Source organism: Patiria miniata, unplaced genomic scaffold, assembly GCF_015706575.1.
Source record: "Patiria miniata isolate m_02_andy unplaced genomic scaffold, ASM1570657v1 HiC_scaffold_4, whole genome shotgun sequence".
NCBI lineage: Eukaryota > Metazoa > Echinodermata > Asteroidea > Valvatida > Asterinidae > Patiria > Patiria miniata.
The window spans coordinates 8,259,127-8,283,677 of record NW_024037071.1 but is presented as its reverse complement, the minus strand read 5'-3'; the positions used below and the strand labels follow the sequence as shown (position 1 = coordinate 8,283,677).

General features: G+C 44.8%; 5 protein-coding genes across 7 annotated transcripts; all 5 read left to right on the top strand.

Annotated features, from left to right (window-relative positions):
• Positions 1-426: 426 nt before the first annotated feature.
• LOC119740189 (galactose-3-O-sulfotransferase 2-like) lies at positions 427-4,045 on the top strand. Its single transcript, XM_038215408.1, has 3 exons — positions 427-682; positions 1,222-1,439; positions 1,954-4,045. Exons 1-3 carry the CDS (start codon positions 668-670, stop codon positions 3,077-3,079), a joined length of 1,359 nt encoding a protein of 452 aa, XP_038071336.1. The 5' UTR covers positions 427-667; the 3' UTR covers positions 3,080-4,045.
• Positions 4,046-5,142: 1,097 nt separating this feature from the next.
• LOC119739870 (mandelamide hydrolase-like) lies at positions 5,143-8,586 on the top strand. The gene is made up of 2 exons (XM_038214984.1): positions 5,143-5,297; positions 7,208-8,586. The coding sequence occupies exon 2, from the start codon at positions 7,216-7,218 to the stop codon at positions 8,572-8,574; it is 1,359 nt and encodes a 452-aa protein (XP_038070912.1). The 5' UTR covers positions 5,143-5,297; positions 7,208-7,215; the 3' UTR covers positions 8,575-8,586.
• Positions 8,587-9,428: 842 nt separating this feature from the next.
• LOC119739871 (mandelamide hydrolase-like) lies at positions 9,429-10,355 on the top strand. The gene has a single exon (XM_038214985.1). The coding sequence runs from the start codon at positions 9,629-9,631 to the stop codon at positions 10,349-10,351; it is 723 nt and encodes a 240-aa protein (XP_038070913.1). The 5' UTR covers positions 9,429-9,628; the 3' UTR covers positions 10,352-10,355.
• A 4,522-nt stretch (positions 10,356-14,877) lies between these two features.
• LOC119739869 (mandelamide hydrolase-like) lies at positions 14,878-19,388 on the top strand. Its single transcript, XM_038214983.1, has 2 exons — positions 14,878-15,162; positions 16,723-19,388. The coding sequence occupies exon 2, from the start codon at positions 16,731-16,733 to the stop codon at positions 18,093-18,095; it is 1,365 nt and encodes a 454-aa protein (XP_038070911.1). The 5' UTR covers positions 14,878-15,162; positions 16,723-16,730; the 3' UTR covers positions 18,096-19,388.
• Positions 19,389-20,113: 725 nt separating this feature from the next.
• LOC119739868 (mandelamide hydrolase-like) lies at positions 20,114-23,026 on the top strand. Of its 3 annotated transcripts, none has more exons than XM_038214979.1 (3): positions 20,114-20,256; positions 20,721-20,847; positions 21,431-23,026. In XM_038214979.1, the coding sequence occupies exon 3, from the start codon at positions 21,439-21,441 to the stop codon at positions 22,801-22,803; it is 1,365 nt and encodes a 454-aa protein (XP_038070907.1). In that variant the 5' UTR covers positions 20,114-20,256; positions 20,721-20,847; positions 21,431-21,438; the 3' UTR covers positions 22,804-23,026. The 3 variants fall into 3 exon arrangements, with proteins under 3 accessions (XP_038070907.1, XP_038070908.1, XP_038070909.1); XM_038214980.1 differs by having other exon boundaries at positions 20,709-20,847; XM_038214981.1 differs by having other exon boundaries at positions 20,680-20,847.
• Positions 23,027-24,551: the final 1,525 nt, after the last annotated feature.

Sequence of the window (24,551 nt, the reverse complement as noted above, 5' to 3'; positions counted from 1 at the left end):
TTTATTACATTTACGGAAAAAATATTAAAAACCCTTTTTGTTTACATTTGACTCGGTTTTCAAGCGGGAATCAAAAACTGACTGGCTCGGCATTTACCTGAAAATAACGCTGTGGAAATCGGGTCCCTCAACAATACAATGAGAGAACGTGTACATGTAATGGTTGTGTCTGATGACGCGTTTAACGTTTTCTAGGGGAAAAAATGGGACGTCAAATCTTTCAAGTTAACAGGAGGGCAAGTATTCGTTCAGTCAGAAAGAATGTTCATTCCTTTTCGGGAGGTTTCATAGAGCTGGGTCCATTTAGATTGGGTATTAAGGGCTTCTGTAGCGAGGGATGAAGTTTAGACTGGAAGGAACCCGTGAATTCGGAATGCCCATATGGGAGGTAACTGCCAACCCACATTGTGTTGGGGGGGGGGGGAGTCGAGAACACAACAAGGAAATTATTGATTCCAAAGAGGCTTGCTCTTAGATCGATATATATAGTAAGTTAGTACTGCACAGTAGTGCATTGGATGTGTTCTGCGGGACGAAATAGTGTGCTTACAAAAGTGTGTTGACACAACTTGGTACTGATGCAGTGTAGGCCTACCGAGTTCCATCTTGAATGCATAATGATGCCCTACATCCTAGTGAGAAGGTGAAATAATGCTCGGGCGGGAGAATGTGCGAAGTCCGGGTAAGTTGCTACGGCTGATCTGCCTGGCAAAATTTTTGTAGCAACGAGTGCATACTCGACATTAAATTTTGACATAATGTATAGGCCTGAACAGTGTATTCCGTTTTATTCGTGTTGTCTGGGGAGAAGTTTACGAATGCACTTTAGGGTGTGACTATTGTATGCCCTATCTGAGAGGCTAGGGGTTCTGACTTCTGAGAAGATCAACACTATAATGGTTGCCACCTCTGTGTTTCTCAGAGCCACCTCTCACCAATTGAGGGACGATCTCTTGAATAAAAGAAGGTGGCGCGTTAAGAGTTCTGCAGATTCAATAAAGCATATAGGGCACCCGTTGTTCCTTTAAAACTCTTCCAATAATTGAAGTGACTACGTCTCTGAAAAAAAATGATGAATTTCAAGAGAGGTGGGGCAAGTGGCACCCTGGGCTTCGTCTTGGGTGCCATGATGAGCAACCCTCAGGGGTACGGTGATAAACGACATCGCCACATCGCCATACAAAGCCCCAAATGAATCCTTGTGTCGTGCCTTTATTGCAGCCAAACCAGCTCATTTTCCTGTTCCTCGTCGGCGCGGTCGTCCTGTCCTGTCTCTTCGAGAGGTTCGGCCTGATGTTGCGGACGATGACCCCGATGCACGTGGCTCAGCGGACTCCGCAAGCCAAGGGACCGACGGGCCGGAGGTTGGAGTCCGTACATCGTAGACCGGCACTCGCTTCCCGCACCGTACTGGTTAGATCACGGTCCGCAATCCCGAGGTAGGCCTGCTGGTGTGGATCTCCGAAGTCGGGCAAAAACGTCGCAAATTATCACAAATCAATGAAAATAGTATCCGTGAATAAGATCATCAAATCAGTTCTTTATAGAAGCTGAGAAATGTAGGCATCACGGTTTTTCTCAAGTTCTTGCATGTCAATCACAAGTCATCCTGTCACAAGCTCACAAACTATTCAAAATGAACCATCACACCACAAAAGCATTCCTTTCTCATGGTTCATACCCAGTTTGCTTGTGAACCGACTTGTGAAATTTAATAAGTGATTGGACCTCTGATTGACGTGTGATTGACTTGATTACAACTTGCATTGTTAAAACGTTAATGTTAAATTATGTAAAGGAAAGTGCGAGGAATCGATTATGGGTTTTAGCTTGTTGAACCTTTCTTCAAAACATGCACAGTAGGAGTGGTACAGAGCGCATGATTATCGGGATCACCTTCCTTTGTACAGGTTTGTTTTATTCTACCTTTACCCTTCATTTTCTCTATTCCAGATCGCAATTTCTCAATGAGCTCCAGGGGGCGGCGACTCTCGCTCGTGATCATTCGACCTGTGACGGCAGTGATCCTCAGGTCAACCTGGTCTTCGTCAAGACCCACAAGACCGGCAGCACCACCCTCTCCCACATCATCAACCGATTTGGCTACACTCGAGGCCTGTCCTTCGCCATCAACAAGAAGAGCGTGCACAACGGCCACCTTGGCTACATCCCTCTCGGCAAAGACAGTCCTCGTGAAACCTTCCTGCCGCCCATCGGCGTCTCCAAGTACGCCATCACCAAGTTCAAATACAACCTCATGACCGTCCACGTGCGTTACGACCGGGCAGCCATCGATTCCTTTATGAAGTCACCGACCCGCTATGTGACCATACTCCGAGACCCCGGCTTCCAGTTCGAGTCTGCTTTCTCGCATTTCCAGTTCGACGACGCCTTCCTCACTCAGGAGAAAAAAGTCTACTCCACGGCGACGTCCAGGCTGGCCCGCTTCCTGGATGCGGCTAGTTTCTACCGGGAGAGACTCAAGCATCTGAATTGGGAAGGTCAGAAGGGCCTGCGATGGTACTACGCCAAGAACAACCAGATGTACGACCTTGGATTGGACCACACTTACCACACTGACCAAGAGGTGGTGGATGCTTACATCCGGAAGTTGGAAGCCGAATTGGACCTGGTGCTGATCACTGAGTACTACGACGAGTCGCTGCTGCTCCTCAAATCCATGATGTGCTGGGACACGGACGATGTCCTGTACGTGGCCAAGAACATGCGGCCTCCGACCTCTGCGGATACCGTGCCGGAGTCGCTGCGCGCCCGGATGCGGAAGTGGAACGCCGTGGACGCGAAACTGCACGCACACTTCAACCGATCCCTGTGGGAAAGGATCGAGCGGTACGGGCCAGCGTTCCAATCCGACCTTGCCAAATTTCGCGAGGAACTCGAAAGCGTCTTCCAAAGCTGCGTCGGGGACCTGAAGATCTCAAGTCAGGGGAGGTTCAGGTACTCTAATTACCGAGTGAGAGCGGGCTCGGGGGTCAACTGCACTCTGATTGCGGAGTCGAAATCGAGTCTCTTCTCCTCTATATGGGGGCAACAAGCCCAACGCAGAAGCATCAATTAATTCCAGTTTCTGATGCAAGAAGGACAACGTTGTCGAAACATCGACGGATTCAGGAATACATAATTGTATAAGTTTCAAACCGAGAAGTCAATTATGGACACTTATATAGCGCTTTTAACTAACATCAAAGCGCGTACATCTTACTTACCCTGCAGAGAAGGCCAATGACGCATTCCATTCCAAGTGACAAGCTCAGCGCCCTGGGGAGTATATAGGCCTATAGCTCGATGCTTTATAGCCATTTCGGCACAAATAGGCCATAAAATCAATCACAGTAACCATCTCTGCCCTCACAGGTACCCACTGTGGGGAGGATCAATGAGTGGCAAAGTATCTTGCGCGATGGCACACGCATGCACCACAGTAACCCCAGGCTGCTCTCGAACCCACAATTACCTGCAGAATTACCTGCATGACATCAATGATCCAGACCAGGAGGCCGGGGTACTCCACAATGATTTTTCTCATCCACGATAAAAGTCGTGATCAATAGAAAATCGAGGAGATGCATAGTCACGATCCTGTCATATTGTCTTAATTGCTACTCGTTTTGATCCTGCATTATGGTCATACATGACTCAGTGACAATATTATATTGTGTACAATTTTCTCTTCAATGTGACATCCGCATTGAATGCAGCGCTTTTCTTAAAAAAAAACAAACTGAACAAATGTTTTCAGCTTGTAAGATACACGTACGATGAAAAATATAAAGCACCTTTGTATAGGCCCACATTTTTGTGGACTCGATCTGAGCAAAACATTCACATTTTTGAGAAGCAATTAATGAACGACTTTGTAAATACTGTACAGTAAAGTCATAAAACAGAAGAAGAAAACACGTACTTAGGGGTGCTACTTTCTGTTAATTTGGGTTAATTAACATGCTCATCGGGGTATGATCACGTCCGGTGGATCACGTCCTGATTGGATACCCAAATTGGCTAGTAATGGATTTTTATCGTGTACTTGGTGCTATATATTCACAACGTGCATTACGTGTTTTCGCGATCATTCGTCCACGCCTTCTCGAAAATACTAATTTCCTTTCCAATTTGCTAATATTAATATGAAATATGATACTGCATGTTGTCTCGATTAGATCGTAACAGTTTGATTTCAAAAATCGTGTTTTCGTAACTCACGCCGTGCTCGCGCTGCTACGAATTGACTCTGTTTTTACCCCAGACAACGCATACAAAAACAAACGCTAATGTGTAACGCATATCCAGGCACCAGACTGTTCCTCATTTGCGTACGTGTGCAAAAATCTTGCACATGCAAATGATCCAATACCAGGGTGAGAGAGCAGGTAGTGGTGGGCGCGTACTGCTCGACACCCTGGGGACGAGGTTGTAGACATATGACTGCATGCATAGCGCTAGCGAAGATATCGTTTACCGCAACCTCGTCCCCAGGGTGTCGAGCAGTACGCGCCCACCACTACCTGCTCTCTCACCCTGGTATTGGATCATTTGCATGTGCAAGATTTTTGCACACGTATGCAAATGAGGAACAGTCTGGTGCCTGGATATGCGTTACACATTAGCGTTTGTTTTTGTATGCGGTGTCTGGGGTAAAAACAGAGTCAATTCGTAGCAGCGCGAGCACGGCGTGAGTTACGAAAACACGATTTTTGAAATCAAACTGTTACGATCTTATCGAGGCAACATGCAGTATCATATTTCATATTAATATTAGCAAATTGGAAAGGAAATTAGTATTTTCGAGAAGGCGTGGACGAATGATCGCGAAAACACGTACTGCACGTTGTGAATAATAGCACCAAGTACACGATAAAAATCCATTACTAGCCAATTGCGGTATCGAATCAGGATACAGGAAGAAAGTTTCCTATCCAGGGTTTACTATTGGAAACGCGGTTGGAAATAAAGTAAGCACTGGGGACGAGGTTGCGTTTACCGCGCTACGCCCGGATGAATAACAACTAGCGCCTCACATTTTGCTATATGTTTACACGGCATTGTAACATTTTACTGTGTGGAAATGGTAGCATTGAAATAACTGTGTCTACTACTACTACTACTACTAGTACTGTTACTGAGCTCGTGATGCGGTATTGAGCTTCAAGTTCAATGTTCAAGTTGCCATATTTTTATAGACAGATTTCGTTCAAATAAGAACATCATTCGAACGGCTGATATTTAGCTGATAGGCAAAGCCGCATTTGGACTTTTGACATTCACAGGAAATTAAGGTAGGCCTTTTAAATTTAGTGATCCATAAATCATTTCAAATACATGTACTGTGAATTTGAGGAGGAAGGTCTGCACTGAGTATGCATATACATCATGAACATGGGGGCACATAATCACTGTCGAGCATGCAGTGAAGTGGACGGTCGGGCCGTTGATTACGAAAATCACTTGTGCATGTCAATTTCACGAATTAAACCACATGGGGCCATAGGATCATGGGGGGGGGGGGGGAGGTGCGGGACTGAGGATTTTTGTATTCAGCAAAATTTGGACTTTCGGGTGTCCAACAATGTAGCCTATTCGACCTCTTCATTGCGTGTGTGTGGTCCCCACAACTGGTAATACCATTTCATGACTTCTAAAAATGAAACTATGGCTAGAAGCAAAGGTGTTTTGAATGGGTGAGGAGAAGGATAAGGAATCTTGCAGTTGTAACTGGAAAGAATAGGTGTGGCGTGTCCTAGTCTTGTACCCAGTTGAGTACAAAAACAACTTGCGTTCATGCAGAGACTGGCGACCATGCATCTTTACACGGGAACTTTTGAAACCAAATGATAAATTCAGGTATTATATATAAATACTATTAACATTATTAAGACCTACTGTGGAATATACCACTTCAAACGGATTCATCAATTCACGTTGAAAAGAGTTGCAGTACGGGCCTACCCCCGGAAGGTGCACCGCACCCGGTGTGTTAAGTTATGAAATGTTGACTCCGTAAAAGAAAATCAGCGTCCGGGCCTTGTCACGCATGTCGCAGTTTTTATACACTGGATAAGAAACAATGCAGCTATATAGGCTTTAAATGTTGTATTAGGATAACCGTCCAATAGTCCTCAACGCAAACAGACATGATAAACATGCAGGTCCAAATTTCAGATCACACCCGAGTTCCATTTTAGTCTGTTACGTGACCGTCTCTCCGCGACGCGCCGTTCAGCCATGCACGGAATAAACATATTCCGTGAGGAGGATTTAAAGTCCTAATGTTTTGGTGCCGGGGGGAGTGGAGAGAGATTACGGCCAAAACGATCATCACCCCCACGATACCATTAGGATATGCACATAAAGAAGTGTACTCATACATCTGTATTCTGAAAAGGGCCACCTACTTTCCGCGCGCGACAATATCCAGACTCCCCCGTCCCCCTGGCTTATACCGACGACCGAGTTCAGGAATTGTCTTTTCATCATCATCATCCGGTGATAAAGCAATGAAAGGGGGAGTTCAAGCAAAAGGAGAAGGGGGAGGGGAAAAAGTGGGACAATGTAGAATGAACAATTCATTTTTGCCTTCTTTTCATTTGAAGCAACAAAAGTTTTCAAAATCTAAAGACGGATTAACAACTAACCCGGTGAAATTTTAGCTCTGTGAATTCTGTACATTTCGAGAAAACACACTATTCTCGATTTCAGTTAAAAAAATTGCATGTCATATTTTGAATTGCGCCCTCTCGTGACTCAATCCCAAAAATCAGCATTAGGGACAGGGTTCTCATTTCTCTCAGGAAATGACTTTCTTTTATCGTTTTCTTCAAAATGACAGCGTGCCAGAAGAAATAATTTCACAGGGAGTTTATTGCCATTACTATCTTTAAACCATGTAGGCTTTTAACAATAATTTGGTTGATTACTTTTTGGATAGCTGCAAATGGTCCACTCTAAAGTGCCATGTAGTCAATGAAATAAGAACTGCCTTGAATACAGCTACGCGGTTTTATAGGACTATACAACTGCATGTACAGCATGCGCACTCGAAACATCGATTGATGTCCCCCACCCCTAGTAATAATCTGGATTTCTCAGTGAGCTAATACCATTCTCCAACTCATGGAAACAAATAGACATGCCCCTGCTGTGACTTGTGATTGTGATTCCCGATCTATTTTTGTCATAATTTTCGTAGCTTCAAAGATGTACCGATTAGGCATCAAGGAGCTTCTGCAGCGCTTCAGTGACGGCACCTTGACATGCGAGGCCTACACAAGACGAGTCATCCAACGAGCCCAGGACCTGAAAGTCTTCAACTACTTCGTCTCCATGAATACGGATCGGATGCTGAAGGATGCCCAGGAGGCAGATGCCAGGTACAGGAACAAGACCAACCGGCCTCTGGAAGGCATCCCGATCGCCATGAAGGATAACATCGACATCGAAGGCGAGCCAACCGAAGCAGGTACCCCTGGTCTCGCCGGCCTGAAGCCCAAACACACGGCCGAGGTCGCTCGGAGGTTGTTCGATGCCGGGGCCATCCACGCCGGTCGAGCTAACATGCACGAGCTGGCTTTGGGAATCTCAAGCTGCAACGCTCATAAAGGGCCGTGCCACAACTTCCACAATTTTGACTACACCTGCGGGGGAAGTAGCGGCGGCAGCGGAGGGGCGGTCTCTGCAGACATCGTCCCGGCTGCCCTGGGTACTGACACTCGTGGATCGATCCGGATACCCTCCTCGTACAACGGGGTCTTCGGTCTGCGACCGACCAGCGGTCGCTGGCCGGCTGATTACGGTGCCAAGTTGTCTCATGTGAGAGACTCAGTGGGTCCCCTTGTACGCAGCGCCGTGGATATCGCGATCCTCGACTGCGTCATGACGGGAGAGGAACCCCACGAGGAACTGAAACCGGGACAGATCAGGATCGGGGTGCCCCGACCTCAGTTCTGGGAAGGTCTAGACGCCGAAGTGGAGGAGTACGCAGAGCGGTTTTTGGTCAGGCTGAAGGAGAAGAGCTTTGGGATTGTAGAGGTGCCAGAGATTCCCAGATCGAGGGAGTTGCTGGAAATATTCTTCACCATCAACCAAGAGATCATACCTCTGCTGGAGGAGTATCTGAGCTACAACGGCCATGACGTCACCGTGCAAAGCATCATCGACAAGATCGCCTCCCCAGATGTAAAGGAACTGTTTCAATACGCGATGGAGAATCGTCCAACCGAGGAGGAATGCAAGAACGCAATGGCTACCAGGGAAGAGGCCAGGAAGAATTTGAAGACCTACTTCGAGGACCACCGCCTGGACTGCATCATTGTCCCGGCCAACAAGATCCCGCCGCCTACCTTACGCGCTTTCGAGGATCGAAATACCGAGCTCCGGAGGCTGATCACGCAGAATGTCGACTTCGGCAGCAACTGCAACAACCCTTCCCTCGTTATTCCCGGCGGGATTGCACAGCGTAGCGGTGTTCCCTTCGGCATGCAGATCGAGGGATACGCGGGCAGTGACAGGCGGGTGATCGCCGTGGCGGTAGCTATTGAGAAAGCGCTGAACTTGTAAACATTAAAACAACGAACTATCACGGGCCTTGGACTCAATATTAATGTCCTCATAAATATTTGGAAAACGTTTATGAAAATAGAGCCGGAACTGTACAGATTTTTAATTGGTGGAGGCCGGTTCATATATGTCTTGCGAATGCGAAGCGAATAGAGCCTGAATGTAAGCCCTTAATTTGAGCTTCCGGACCCTTCGCACGACCCCTCTATGAGCATTTTCCACCGGGGTGCCCTTGCTTTTGCTAACAATTGTGACAGAACGATTTCTAACCGTAATCACCCCAAGAAACAATAATGCTGGAAATGTATCTTGACTTTTCACAAGAATAAAATGATGAGAAGTCAGGTGCAGATGCACGGGTAAAAACGAATTGTACTGTCCGACCTTTCACATCCGGCATTTTCGTATCTATAGGTCCCCTTGTTCGAACACGTTTATTTTCACATTGCGTACTTGCGTGATTAGGTTTTGCTTGAATACAGTTCTCATTAACGGTCATTTTAGATTTGTTTGTAAATGATAGTGAGTCCCTCAAGTTTATTTAAAAAAAAAAAACTATATGTCCTCCAAGACATTTTATTCTCAATCAGTGATCGCCACAAAATTATTTCATAACGTTCGGCGGTTGAACAGTGTTGGGTGTTAATTCTTACCTTATTCGGACACGATGGCTTCAGTTTCTTTCCAAAATTTGTTGTCACTAGCAAAATAGACTTTGATTTAATATTGCTGATCTTTACTGATTGAAATTAGACTGTCCACTGTCAAATTGGACTTCAGTCACTGTGGACTGCTTAAGTTTGAACAAGATATAGTTCATATATACGCAAGCATTTTATATTGCTGAAGTCATGGATGCTTATGGTCAGTATACAAGTACAAAGTCCACGAGCCAGGGTCCGACATCGGCACAGTGCATGGACCATTGACCAAATAAATTATATCTCATTGGGTATCTCTCAGATTTTCTCAGATGGCCGCACTCCTCCAAATATTACAAACCTATAATGCGAGTCAACTTTTGATGTGATCCCTTGATGTACGCCTCGGGTCAATGGGGTCAGCTGGCTGGCTGCCACATGGTCGGCGTTATAACCCGTTAAGCCTATTTATCGAGGAACTGAAACCGGGGCAGATCAGGATCGGGGTGCCCCGACCTCAGTTCTGGGAAGGTCTAGACGCCGAAGTGGAGGAGTACGCAGAGCGGTTTTTGGTCAGGCTGAAGGAGAAGAGCTTTGGGATTGTAGAGGTGCCAGAGATTCCCGGATCGAGGGAGTTGCCGGAAATATACTTCACCATCAACCAAGAGATCATACCTCTGCTGGAGGAGTATCTGAGCTACCACGGCCATGACGTCACTGTGCAAAGCATCATCGACAAGATCGCCTCCCCAGATGTAAAGGAACTTTTTCAATACGCGATGGAGAATTGTCCAACCGAGAAGGAATGCAAGAACGCAGTGGCTACCAGGGAAGAGGCCAAAAAGAATTTGATGACCTACTTCGAGGACCACCGCCTGGACTGCATCATTGTCCCGGCCAACAAGATCCCGCCGCCTACCTTACGCGCTTTCGAGGATCGAAATACCGAACTCCGGAGGCTGATCACGCAGAATGTCGACTTCGGCAGCAACTGCAACAACCCTTCGCTTGTTATTCCCGGCGGGATTGCACAGCGTAGCGGTGTTCCCTTCGGCATGCAGATCGAGGGATACACGGGCAGTGACAGGCGGGTGATTGCCGTGGCGGTAGCTATTGAGAAAGCGCTGAACTTGTAAACATCCAAACAACGAACTATCACGGGCCTTGGACTCAATATTAATGTTCTCATAAATATTTGGAAAACGTTTATGAAAATAGAGCCGGAACTGTACAGACTTTTAAATTGGTGGAGGCCGGTTCATAATGTCTTATCTTGCGAATGGGAAGCGAATAGAGCCTGAATGTAAGCCCTATTGTATGGAATTCCATCTCTGCCAAGTTACACGGCGCATGTTTGGGAGATCACGGCGCATTGTCGCATAGTCGCATTGTCGCATAGTCGCATTGTCGCATAGTCGCATAGTCGCATTGTCGCATAGTCGCATTGTCGCATTGTCGCATAGTCGCATAGTCGCATAGTCGCATTGTCGCATTGTCGCATAGTCGCATAGTCGCATAGTCGCATAGTCGCATAGTCGCATTGTCGCATAGTCGCATAGTCGCATTGTCGCATAGTCGCATTGTCGCATTTTCATTCATTAATTTTCCAGGGCTTCACCAAGGGGGCGCTGTCGTGCGGTGTTTGGGTGCAACTAATTTGGTCATCCTCCCCATATTCCAGTTGCTTTCGAGTTAGAAATCGTGCCAAAAGATGAATAGGCTTACATCTTCAGAGTATACATTAATGAATCCTTATATGCGTTGCCAAGAGAACAGTATCCTTTTGAAATGCATGTACCCGCAAGCCTTAGGCCTAACGCTATATAGTTAATCGCCCGAATGTATCGATATTTTAAACAATTGGAGGGTATCCAGAACTAATAATTAATACAATAGATGACCGCGGCAGGACCCGCCCGTCACTAGATACCGTTGGACACGGTCCACCGTACTTTTATTTCCATATTCAAACGATAGCCTGCCCCCTCCGACTGTTAATTTGTGAATACATATTTTTTAATTGACTTGTTGTAGTTGTAACTATTGCTATTATCGGTCAGATGTGATGTCACAAAATGGAATTCTGGCACCTGATTGGTCAGTTTGGCTTCTCCATGTTTCTCTCTTGAGTGAAAGTTTTTATTGGGCATGTCTATGACTATGAGTGAGCATGTCAAATTCAACAGCTCCGACCGACTCAATACTAGAATAATCAGGGTTAGAATCCAGAAGAGAAGAGAATAAATTGTAGCTTCTCATAAGAACTCTGTTTAATGTTGCATCCTGTTTCTATGTATTTCCTTTGTATGTGTTGCAGAAATGTTGAAAAGCTATGGACCTAATTCTAAAAAAATTAAAGCTTTAGTTAGGACATAGGCCTATGTTCTTATATTTGAACTTGAGCTACAATGATGTTTTCCATTTGACCTAGTTTCTATGAATGTTACATATTTTCACTTACATGAAATTCCCAGGGTATGATCTGATCTGCCATTACTTTGCAGCTGGTTACACCTATCCTGAAATTTGTGGCATTTTTGAGATTCGACATGGTCTTCGTTGCAGGTAATTTATGATTAAAAATAATGTTTGAGAAAAACAGTCCTTTTTAAAAACGTAAGATAATCCAATTAAATCAAGAGGTGCAAGAAAAAGTGTTTGCCAAATCCCTCCTTGCCAAAATGCCATGGAATCATTCTTTCCGAACCTTTCCGACATGAGCAAGCCAAAAAAAACCCCTACAGACATTTTAAAGATACCCCATTAAAGATGAAGAAATAGGCCTAGTTCCACAAAAGAAGTTCACTTGGCAGCAGTTGCATATGGCCCATGAGACTGACATGGTATTGCTTTTTATGAAATTAGTACATGGGAAAAGTAAAAAAAAACCTTCATAATTATGTGAAACACAATTGATTATGTATTAATGTTTCATTTCGTGCATAGTATAAGAACCTTGCACCGTATCCTGCGAAGGTTTAATCTAGATGATAGGGCACTTGGTCAGTTTCTCCTTAATTTAGAGGTAAGCATTTGCTTTTCAAAGTACTTAACTAAAGAGTGATGTGGACTCGACCACTGAGTTAATTGTGTCTGGTTATCTGCAAGTTTCCGTCCAAGAATCAGGGAAGTAATCTGTCAAACATGTTTTTAACATGTTTTTATTGTTATGGTTACTAATGGCCACTATTAAAAACTGTCAAATCAATTTGATTTTGTTTCCATTTATTCCCTATATACATGGAACATAAATAATATTTATTATCTTTCCTTTTTATGTACTTTCGCTAGGATGAATTACGCTAGGATGAAAAACATGCACCGTGTAACTTGGCAGAGATGGAATTCCATACGATCGAGCGCGCCCTCATTTGACGAAACTCAAGATAGGCCCCTATAAAATGCGACAATGCGACTATGCGACTATGCGACTATGCGACAATGCGACTATGCGACAATGCGACTATGCGACTATGCGACTATGCGACTATGCGACTATGCGACTATGCGACTATGCGACTATGCGACAATGCGACTATGCGACTATGCGACTATGCGACTATGCGACTATGCGACTATGCGACTATGCGACTATGCGACTATGCGACAATGCGACTATGCGACTATGCGACTATGCGACTATGCGACTATGCGACTATGCGACAATGCGACTATGCGACAATGCGACTATGCGACGGCACGACGCGACTATGCGACGGCACGACGCGACTATGCGACGGCACGACGCGACTATGCGACGGCCCTATACAAACAGTACAAAACAATGCGACGGCACGACGCGACGGCACGACGCGACTATGCGACGGCACGACGCGACAATGCGCCGTCGACGGCGCATGTTTGGGAGGCTTGCTTGGATCTCCCAAACATGCGCCGTGTAACTTGGCAGAGATGGAATTCCATACTATTGAGCTTCCGGACCCTTCACACGACCCCTCGATGAGTATTTTCCACCGGGGTACCCTTGCTTTTGCTAACAATTGTGACAGAACGATTTCTAATCGTAATCACCCCAAGAAACAATAATGCTGGAAATTTATCATTTTCTTTTTCCTGTTGCCAATTTTTACGAGGAACAGTTTTAATTTTGTATTACTGTAACAGATCATTCCAAGTTCAAACAAGATAGTTCATATACACGCAAGCATTTTGTACTGTTGAAGTCATGGGTATGGGTTCGCTCGTACCCCCCGCCCTGCAAACAGGACGCTGGGATACTCTGATGAGCTTCACAGAATCTTGTGAAGGAAGTGGCATAGCTATGACCTATGTTTATCTGGCTGCAGCTGTTCAAGACCGCAGTTGGAATATGTGCGCAAATGCTATCCGAAATGTTCATATAAAAATGCACACGTTCCATATCGGATGTGATTTCTGTTTCATTGCGGACCATGTGGACACAATTTTGAGCGTCGCATATGACCGTTCGTGATTCGAAACAGAGCCTGAGCAAGTACAGATAAGTTTTACAGAAGTTCCTACATTATTACGCTTTTCAACGAAAAAAAACCCCAAATCTCTAAACAGGAAAAAAAGAGTAATGAGTCAGTCTTAACGGCCGTTTCTAACCTTGCCGAGTCATGACCGTGATGACGCGACGGTCACAGGTCACGCATAATCCAACCAATCAGAGCGTGAATTCATCAGAGTATCCCAGCGTCCTGTTTGCAGGGCGGGGGGGGGGGGGGGGGGGGGGTACGAGCGAAGGATAAACCGCTTAACCTCGTCCCCAGTGCTTACTTTATTTCCAACACGGTTTCCAATAGTAAACCCTGGATAGGAAACGTTCCTCCTGTATCCTGATTCGATACCGCAATTGGCTAGTAATGGATTTTTATCGTTTACTTGGTGTTTTTATTCACAACGTGCAGTACGTGTTTTCGCGATCATTCGTCCACGCCTTCTCAAAAATATAAATTTCCTTTCCAGTTTGTTAATATTAATATGAGATGTGATAGTGCATATTGTTTCGTTAAGATCGTAACCGTTAATTGAATAAAAATCGTGTTTTCGTAACTCACGCCATGCTCGCGCTGCGACGAATTGACTCTGTTTTTACCCCAGACACCGCATACAAAAACAAACGCTAATGTAACGCACATATGCAGGCACCAGACTATTCTCATTTGCATACGTGTTCAAAAATCTTGCACATGCAAATGATCCAATACCAGGGTGAGAGAGCAGGTAGTGATGGGCGCGTACTGCTTGACACCCTGGGTACGAGGTTGTAAACCGCTCCGTTCACGAGTACCCCCTCACCGGCAAAGAAAGTACAGTTGGGGGGTGACCGACCGACGCCATCTTGCCTGACTGCAATTCATTTGCCGCCAAGCGCTATCAAAGCACGTCCACTGCGTGTACATAGTACAAATCCCCTGGTGTACCGTGCGTCCCACACAAGGAACGGAATCTCCCGCCCATGGGACGTCGTTGCTATAGGTACAAGGGCGTACAAGGTTCAAGTACAAGGTCAAAGCCAAGGTCCGACATCGGCCATCGACCAGATAAATTATATCTCATTTGGGTACCTCTCAGATTTCTCAGATGGCCGCACTCCTCCAAAATATTACAAACCTAGTATAATGCGAGTCAACTTTTGATGTGATCCCTTGATGTACGCCTCGGGTCAATGGGGTCAGCTGGCTGGCTACCACTTGTCGGCGATATGTAACCTGGAATTTCAATTCACATGTCGAGGCATTCACCAGGTTTGCTTTTGTAATTAAACCATTGTGAAGGGTGCTCTAGCTACATTCACGCTGTTACTGAGCTCGTGATGCGGTATATATTGAGCCAAGTGTAGCCATTTTGCTATAGACAGATCATTATCCCGATCGTTCAAATAACACCACCATTCGAGCTGCTGATAATTAGCTGATAGGCAAAGCCACATTTGGACTTTTGACATTCACAGGAAATTAAGGTAGGCCGTTTAATTTTAGTGATCCTTAAATCATTTTAAATATATGTACTGTGATTTTGAGAAGGAATAAGGTCTGCACTCTGTACGCCAACATCATGAATATGGGGGCACATAACCAGTGTCGAGCATGCAGTGAAGTGGATTTTGTCGGGCCCATGACTACGAAAATGTGCATGCCATTTTCACGAATAAAACCACATGGGACATAGGATTGGGGGGGGGGGGGGTGCGGGACTGAGGATTTTTTGTTATTCAGCAAAATTTGGACTTTCGGGTGTCCAACAATGTAGCCTATTTGACCTCTTCATTACGTGTGTGTGGTCCCCACAGCTGGTAGGCCTAATACCATTTCATGACTTCTAGAAATGAAACTGTGGCTAGAAGCAAAGGTGTTTTGAATGGTTGAGGGAGAAGGATCAGGAATCTTGAAGTTGTAAATGGAAAGAATAGGTGTGGCGTGTCCTAGTCTTGTACCCATCCCCATATAACAACTTGCGTTTAGAGACTGGCGACCATGCATCTTTACACGGGAACCTTTGAAACCAATGATTATTGTATAAATTCGGGTGTTATATATGAATACTATTAACATTATTAAGACCTACTGCGGAATACCACTTCAAACGGATTCATCAATTCACGTTGAAAAGAGTTGCAGTGCGGGCCTACCCCCGGAAGGTGCACCGCACCCGGTGTGTTATGAAATGTTGTCTCCGTAAAAGAAAATCAGCGTCCGGGCTTGTCACGCATGCCGCAATTTTTATACACAGGATAGGAAAATATTGGCTGGTGACAGGGCCTTCTCTGTTGCCGCCTCCCGGCTATGGAACAACCTGCCCATTTCCATCAGAAACTCAGGCAGTGTCTTTTCCTTCAAAAAGGCTCTCAAGACCTAACTTTTCCCCCAAACGTAGCTGCATGTCCTTTTTTTGTTGTTTTTGTCTTCTATTCCTCTTTCTTCTTTTCCAGCGCTTTGTATCCTTTGGTAACTTGGCGCTATTCAAATCCAGTTATTATTATTATTATTATTATTAAAAGATGAAGCTAGGCTTAAATTGTTGTATTAGGATAACTGTCCAATTATAGTCCTCAACGCAAAGAGACATGATTAAACATGCAGGTCCAAATTCCATATCACACCCGAGTTCCATTTTAGTCTGTCACGTGACCGTCGCTCCGCGACGCGCCGTTCAGCCAGGCATGGAATTAACATATTCCATGAGGAAGATTATTTTAAAGGATGAATTGTCATTACTATCTTTAAACCATGTAGGCTTTTAACAATAATTATTTTGGTAGCTGCAAATAGTCCACTCTAAAGTGCCATGTAGTCAATGAAATAAGAACTGCCTTGAGTACAGCTACGCGGTTTTATATGACTACATGTATACAACTACATGTACAGCACTTGCAACATCGATTGATGTCCCCCACCCCTAATAATAATCTGGATTTCTCAGTAAGCTAATACCATTCTCCAACTCATGGAAACAAATAGACATGCCCCTGCTGTGACTTGTGATTGTGATTCCCGATCTATTCTTGTCATTATTTTCGTAGCCTCAAAGATGTACCGATTAGGCATTAACGACCTTCTGCAGCAATTCAGTGATGGCTCCTTGACATGCGAGGCCTACACAAAACGAGTCATCCAACGAGTCCAGGACCTGAAAGTCTTCAACTACTTCGTCTCCATGAATACGGATCGGATGCTGAAGGATGCCCAGGAGGCAGATGCCAGGTACAAGAACAAGACCAACAGGCTTCTTGAAGGCATCCCGATCGCCATGAAGGATAACATCGACATCGAAGGCGAGCCGACCGAAGCAGGTACCCCTGGTCTCGCCGGCCTGAAGCCCAAACACACGGCCGAGGTCGCTCGGAGGTTGTTCGATGCCGGGGCCATCCACGCCGGTCGAGCTAACATGCACGAGCTGGCTTTTGGAATCTCAAGCTGCAACGCTCATAAAGGGCCGTGCCACAACTTCCACAATTTTGACTACACCTGCGGGGGAAGTAGCGGCGGCAGCGGAGGGGCGGTCTCTGCTGACATCGTCCCGGCTGCTCTGGGTACCGACACTGGTGGGTCGATCCGGATACCCTCCTCGTACAACGGGGTCTTCGGTCTGCGACCGACCAGCGGTCGCTGGCCGGCTGATTACGGCGCCAAAATGTCTCATGTGAGAGACTCAGTGGGTCCCCTGGTACGCAGCGCCGTGGATATTGCGATCCTCGACGGCGTCATGACTGGAGAACAACCCCACGAGGAACTGAAACCGGGGCAGATCAGGATCGGGGTGCCCCGACCTCAGTTCTGGGAAGGTCTAGACGCCGAAGTGGAGGAGTACGCAGAGCGGTTTTTGGTCAGGCTGAGGGAGACGGGCTTTGGCATTGTAGAGGTACCGGAGGTTCCCGGGTCGAGGGAGTTGCTGGAAAAATACTTTATGGTGACCATCAACCAAGAGGTTATACCTCGGCTGGAGGAGTATCTGAGCTACCACGGCCACAACGTCACAGCGCAAAGCGTCATCGACAAGATCGCCTCCCCAGATGTGAAGGGATACTTTCGATACGTACAGGAAAATCCCCCGACCGAAGAGGAATACAAAAAGGCAATGGCTGCCAGGGAAGAGGCCAGGAAGAATCTGAAGACCTACTTCGAGGACCACCGCCTGGACTGCATCCTGGTCCCGGCCAACAAGATCCCGCCGCCTACCTTACGCGCCTTCGAGGATCGAAACTCCGAGCTCGTTGGGCTGATCACGCAGAATGACGACTTCGGCAACATCTGCAATAACCCTTCGCTGGTTATTCCCGGAGGGTTTGCGCGGCGTAGCGGTGTTCCCTTCGGCATGCAGATCGAGGGATACACGGGCAGTGACAGGCGGGTGATCGCCGTGGCGGTAGCTATTGAGAAAGCGCTGAACTTGTAAACATTCAAACAGCGAACTATCACGTGCCGTGGACTCAAAATTAATGCCCGCATAAACATGTGGGAAAATATTTTTGAAAATAGGGCCTGAATGGTAGAGGCCGGTTTATACGTCATGCGAATGCGAAGCGAATAGAGCCTGATAGACCGGCAGCATTTTGTCTATGGGCTTCTAGACCCGCGCGAGGGCCCTCGCCCGACCCGCCTTTTGGCTTTTTAATTTTTTTGTTTTCCATTTATTACAATATTGCAAATCTAGTTATTACAATCTTTAGAAAGTACATAGATAACAATCGTAAATGATATACACAACATTAATTAATATATTTAAGAACCATAGGTTATAATAATATGGTTTTATCATTTTGAATATACTTAATTATACAAGTGTAAACAGCAGTAAGCATATTAATTAAATAGATATATACAGTTAAGTCATAAAATGTTGCCAGAAGTCTTTTTTTTTCTTTTGTAACTTTGCCCTAAATAATAGCTCTGTAATGAACACATTAAAAATATTTATCCTTTTATATTCTATACTCATTTTGATTCGTGCTTTATGTAATGAAAGCATTGCTATCGTAATTATTAAATGAACCTCACGTCTTCAATCAAAACCTGTTAATAGGTTTGACAATGTGATAAAACTACTTTTTGTTTTTTTCTTGACAATGTCGGTGTGATAAAACTACTTTTTGTTTTTTTCTTGATAGTAAACCTTTAATTGATTCCAGAATTCAATTGTTTGTAAACAGAATGCGTGTTTATAGCCGTCAATCGTGTCACACATTGAGCATAACGGACTATTCTCAATTTTCCATTTATACAATAAATCTTTCGTTGCTATTAGACGATGCATGAGTCTGTAATTGAAGTTTCTCAACTTTATTTCTTTAATGTCGACTATTTTCTTTTTTCCATGTGGAAGTCCAATTAATCTTTACCAAGTACGTTTTCCCACCACGATTCAACCTGAGGTGTTTTACTTCTTTCGTCTATCAATTTATTATAAATATTTCTAGTTGTAATGTATTCTAGATTACCTAGACTAGGATAAACATGAAGTTTAATATCAACACCGATCTTTTCTTTACTGTCTACTATCATTGGTAACCAGTCTTTTGGTAAGGCTCTTTTTAACATGAATATTTCGACTAACCAATCCCGTTTTGTAGTCAACTTTGTTTTAAGATAGTTCATAGAAAATACCCCATCTTCATTAAACAGATCATTTACATAAATAATGTTAGATTTTATACAACTACGGAAAATAGTATTTTACCATTGAAAGTTATATAAGTTGGTTGTTGTGTTTTTATTTGTATACATAGGCCAATCCATACAAGTGTGTTAAACACCTTAAATCGTGGACTGGACCCCCTTTTGTCCCTCTTTTGTTTGTACTTGTTAGAAGATGTTTTGTACACGATCGTCAGTTATTGTGGACATTTGAGAATTGTTGACCCTCTGATGTCCATATTGATCAGCGTCCCCCATTGAAAGCAAACCCACACACGCAGAGTAAAGTTTTTAAAAAGTTTTAGGGTCCCTCTCAAAATTTTCGATTTCACCAACTGACGCTGTACAGCATACATGTACATGTAAGCCCTACATCTATAACATTAACGTGTTGAGTCTGTTGTACCGACCATGGGCGTCGATTGGTGGGGACGGGGGAAATGTTAACTAGCTAGCTATTTTGTCCCCGAAAAAAAAATGCCACCTACATTATGATTAGTCTAGAGCTCAGAAGTAGCCGATTTAATGACTCCAAACCCGAAAGTGGTGTTTAAATGATGATCTTTGCTAAAACAAATTGGTTAAAGTGATCACAAATTGCCTCATGATATCGCACCACAGAGGTTTTTTTCGGGGCCCTTTAAGCGTGCCTTGAACCCCACTTCGTTTAGATTTCGCACTCGCATTAGTTCATGGTCACTGTCATTCAAAAGGCGTTCCGCCGGAATTGGAATTATATAAACACCAAATCGCAAACCAGGGTTTTCTAAAAAAAAAATTGAATTCTTGAGGGCGCTATCACGTTACTGTATATCCACGCGTTAGAAAAATGTACAAAACGAGTTTTTCACTGTGCCAAAAAGTTAGCAAAATCACTGATATCTTTAAGTGATATTGTATTAAGCGACTGAATGGCGTTCAGGGTGAGTGTTCTCGAATTGTGTTATTTGTTCAAACTTTAATAGTACAGATTCAATAGTTTTTGTAGTTTGATGATAATTCTGCGTAGGCTACACGTACATGTACAATGTACATGTACAATGTAAATGGACATGTAAATGTACATGTACATTGTACTATGTACATTGTACGTGTACAACACGCAACATGTGCTACGTGTTGTATTAATACATGTAACGCACTAAGGTCAGAGGTCAAATAGTCCATTTTCGAGTATAATTTAAATCACTGTTTTCATGTTTTCAAGTTACGATTTAAGCGTTTAATGACAGAGTTAATGAATATGCATGAGCTAAGGTCAACATGTTCTGGAGTGATCGACTTGAGTTGATAACTGTTTTTGCTGGATTATTTTTGATTTCAATGTTTTTATTGTAGATTTATAGGTGAATTTAGTATGAGAATTGTCACTTAGCCTTCATTTCAGGATCGCCTTCATGTACTGGACTGTATAACCATGGAGGAATAAGAATAACTGAACTGAACTGAACTGAACTGCACTGATGTGGAAATGAGTGTTTACTGAACTGCTGTAGTTGTATCCGGTCACAGTAGTAAGTTTGATTTGTCCGTTTGAAATGAGAGCTTTTTGAAAGGTTTCTGAACTTTGTTTTCTAAACTGCATTGTTGCATTTGATTCAAGTGTTTGCGCTGTAACAATTTTTCTGGTAACTTTTGAACCGAATAAAAACAACGTCACAAAATAAAGAAAAATGTTTGGGATCATTCATTAGATAATTGAATTTGATTTTTTTTCTCATAAATTCCGAGAATTCTGTACACCTCCAGAGGGAAATCCTGAATACATACTATAATAGGCCTACAACCACTTCAAACGGATTAATTAATTAATGTCGAAAATTGCTCGATCTGCGCTGGTGTAGTGGTGTGAAATTTTGACTCCGCTGAAAAAATTGGACTCATCAGTTTGGCCATGTCATGCATGACATACACAGGAAAAACAACACTAGGTGAGTCCTGTACGGGAAGTAACCACGCATCCAACTATATACTCCTGAATGCAAAGAGACTTAATTTTAAACATGGATGTCAAAATTCCATAGAAACAAATAGGCACGCCCTTGCTGTCACTTGTTATTGTGATTCCTGATCTATTTTTGTCATTACTTTCTTTAGCCTCCAAGATGTACCGATTAGGCATCAACGACCTTCTGCAGCGCTTCAGTGATGGCACCTTAACATGCGAGGCCTACACAAGACGAGTCATCCAACGGGCCCAGGACCTGAAAGTCTTCAATTACTTCGTCTCCATGAACACGGATCGGATGCTGAAGGATGCCCAGGAGGCAGATGCCAGGTACAGGAACAAGACCAACCGGCCTCTTGAAGGCATCCCGATCGCCATGAAGGATAACATCGACATCGAAGGCGAGCCGACCGAAGCAGGTACCCCTGGTCTCGCCGGCCTGAAGCCCAAACACACGGCCGAGGTCGCTCGGAGGTTGTTTGATGCTGGGGCCATCCACGCAGGTCGAGCTAACATGCATGAGCTGGCTTTTGGAATCTCAAGCCGCAACGATCATAAAGGACCGTGCCACAACTTCCACAATTTTGACTACACCTGCGGGGGAAGTAGTGGTGGTAGTGGCGGGGCAGTCTCTGCTGACATCGTCCCGGCTGCCCTGGGTACTGACACTGGTGGGTCGATCCGGATACCCTCCTCATACTGCGGGGTCTTCGGTCTACGACCGACCAGTGGTCGCTGGCCGGCTGATTACGGCGTCAAGATGTCTCATGTGAGAGACTCAGTGGGTCCCCTGGTACGCAGCGCTGTGGATATCGCGATCCTCGACGGCGTCATGACGGGAGAAGAACCCCACGAAGAATTGAAACCGGGACAGATCAGAATCGGGGTGCCCCGGCCTTCCTTCTGGGAAGGTCTAGACGCTGAAGTGGAGGAGTATGCAGAGCGTTTTTTGGTCAGGCTGAAGGAGAAAGGCTTTGGGATTGTAGAGGTGCCGGAGGTTCCTGGGTCGAGGGAGTTGCTGGAGAAATATGTCCAGGCGACCGTTTACAAAGAGATGATACCTCGACTGGAGGGGTATCTGAGCTACCATGGCCATGACGTCACTGCACAAAGCGTCATCGACAAAATCGCCTCCCCAGATGTAAAGGGATACTTTCAATACGCGCTGAAAAATCCCCCGACCGAAGAGGAATACAAAAAGGCAATGGCTACCAGGGAAGAGGCCAGGAAAAATCTGAGGCCTTTCTTCGAGGACCACCACCTGGACTGCATCCTGGTTCCGGCCAACAAGATCCCCCCGCCTACCTTACGCACTTTTGAGGATCGAAACTCCGAGCTCTTGGGGCTGATCACGCAGAATGACGACTTCGGCAACATCTGCAACAACCCTTCGCTGGTTATTCCCGGTGGGTTTGCACGGCGTAGTGGTGTTCCTTTCGGCATGCAGATCGAGGGATACACAGGCAGTGACAGGCGGGTGATCGCTGTGGCGGTAGCAATTGAGAAAGCTCTGAACTTGTAAACATTAAAACAACAAACTATCACACAGGCTGTGGACTCAATATTAATCTCCTCATCAATATCTATGAAGTTCATACGTCTTGCGCATGCGAATGCGAATGCGAGGTGAATAGAGCCTGAAAGTTCACCATTTTGTCTTGGGGCTTCTGGACCCCTGGGCATTTCACACTTGGTTGCCCTTTCTCTTGCTATAAATTCTAACCGTAACCACCCCAAGAAACATCTATGTTTGAATTTTATCTTGGCATTCCAAAAGAACAAATAATGAGAAAGCAGTTGGAGATGCATGGGTACCAACGAATTTTACATGTCGGGGGGACATGTCGTCACCCCCCCCCCCCCCCCCCACTGTTTCTGTCCCCGGAAAAAAAGTGGCCTACATTTGATTCAGAATAGCTGATTCAGTGACTCCAAACTGGAAAAAATGTTTAAATGATTATCTTTTGCTAAAACAAAATTGGTTAATGTGGTCAGATATCTTAGATCGCACTACAGAGCGTCTAGAATCCATTTTTTTCGGGGCCACACCCATGGGCGTCGCGAGGGGGGGGGCAAGGGGGGGCACTTGCCCCCCCCCCCTGGAAAAGCAAAAAAAAAAAAAAAGGAAGAAAAAAGGAAGAAAAAAAAGAAAAGAAAAAGAGGCGCGAAGACAAAGTGGTGTAAATTTAATGAGTGGGGGGGGGGGGGGAATGTCCCTGCCCCCCTCTAAAACTGATAAATCGAGAATGTGTTGAGAAACGAGAATGTGTTGAGAAATACAAGCCTAATTTTTTTGGCAAAAAAAATTTTTGCCCCCCTCTAGAAAAAAATCCTGGCGACGCCCATGGCCACACCGCTATGTTCCGACATCCCTGTGTTCCGACACCCCCTTTGTTCCGACTGCACATATTCCTATTGTTGTCGGAACATAACACAGTCACCGTCTGTTACCAGCAAGAGTTGTTGTGAAGGGGGGGGGGAATGGTCTCACCCCCCCCCCATTTCCCTCCCCCCCCCCTTTTTTTCAAAAACAGAACATCACTTTCGTCTCCTTCAAAACATCAAACAATTTTTTACCATTTCCACCTATACCTGTGTGACTCACCACTTTCCCTCCAATATTTAATTGTCCTTCGGTTTACAGCGAGGTGATACATCATGATGTTCGTGTGACATGTAAGATAATTATACCAAGGGCTTGCGGCAACTATACTCGTTTTTTTCTCGCAATTCAAGAGATAATTAATTTATCAGCAATTTATCAGTGTCACGTTTCTTTTCTGAGCAGCTTAACCGAGCTGAAATGTTGTGGCTTTGTTGCATTCATCCTTCATGTCTTGGCGTCACAATTCTGCTCACAATAAAGATTATCGGTAAACCATTGATATTTAGCAGAAATGGTATAGTGGAAGCATATTTGACCTCGTCATGGTAGCTTCGTGTTGCCATGGAGTGAGATAATCTCACCGGGAACGAACGTTTGCCCTCAAAATTCGGCACGGATGCATTTTTAATCCAAGTTTCAAAATGAAATTAAACATTGGACATCGTGTATTTCAGCAGAACTCATTATTGTAACTCAAGTTCAAATTTAGTATTTGTTGTAAAAGAGCATGTACAAGGTCCCGCAGGAAAACAAATCAATTAGAAAAGGCTCAGCCATCGTAACTTGGTTTGTGTTCATTTGCCGATTTCTTAAGAAATGTTGACAAAAAAATGTCCTCATCGGTAACTTCTACATATTTTGTCCTGTCAAATTTGACAGAACTG

Excerpts from the sequence above, each read along its gene's own strand:
- LOC119739871 (XM_038214985.1), top strand. The coding sequence starts at position 9,629 with ATGGGGTCAGCTGGCTGGCTGCCACATGGTCGGCGTTATAACCCGTTA.
- LOC119739870 (XM_038214984.1), top strand. The coding sequence starts at position 7,216 with ATGTACCGATTAGGCATCAAGGAGCTTCTGCAGCGCTTCAGTGACGGC.
- LOC119739868 (XM_038214979.1), top strand. The coding sequence starts at position 21,439 with ATGTACCGATTAGGCATCAACGACCTTCTGCAGCGCTTCAGTGATGGC.
- LOC119739869 (XM_038214983.1), top strand. The coding sequence starts at position 16,731 with ATGTACCGATTAGGCATTAACGACCTTCTGCAGCAATTCAGTGATGGC.
- LOC119740189 (XM_038215408.1), top strand. Across the intron at positions 1,440-1,953 it reads TCACGGTCCGCAATCCCGAG|ATCGCAATTTCTCAATGAGC; the intron begins GTAGGCCTGCTG and ends TCTCTATTCCAG.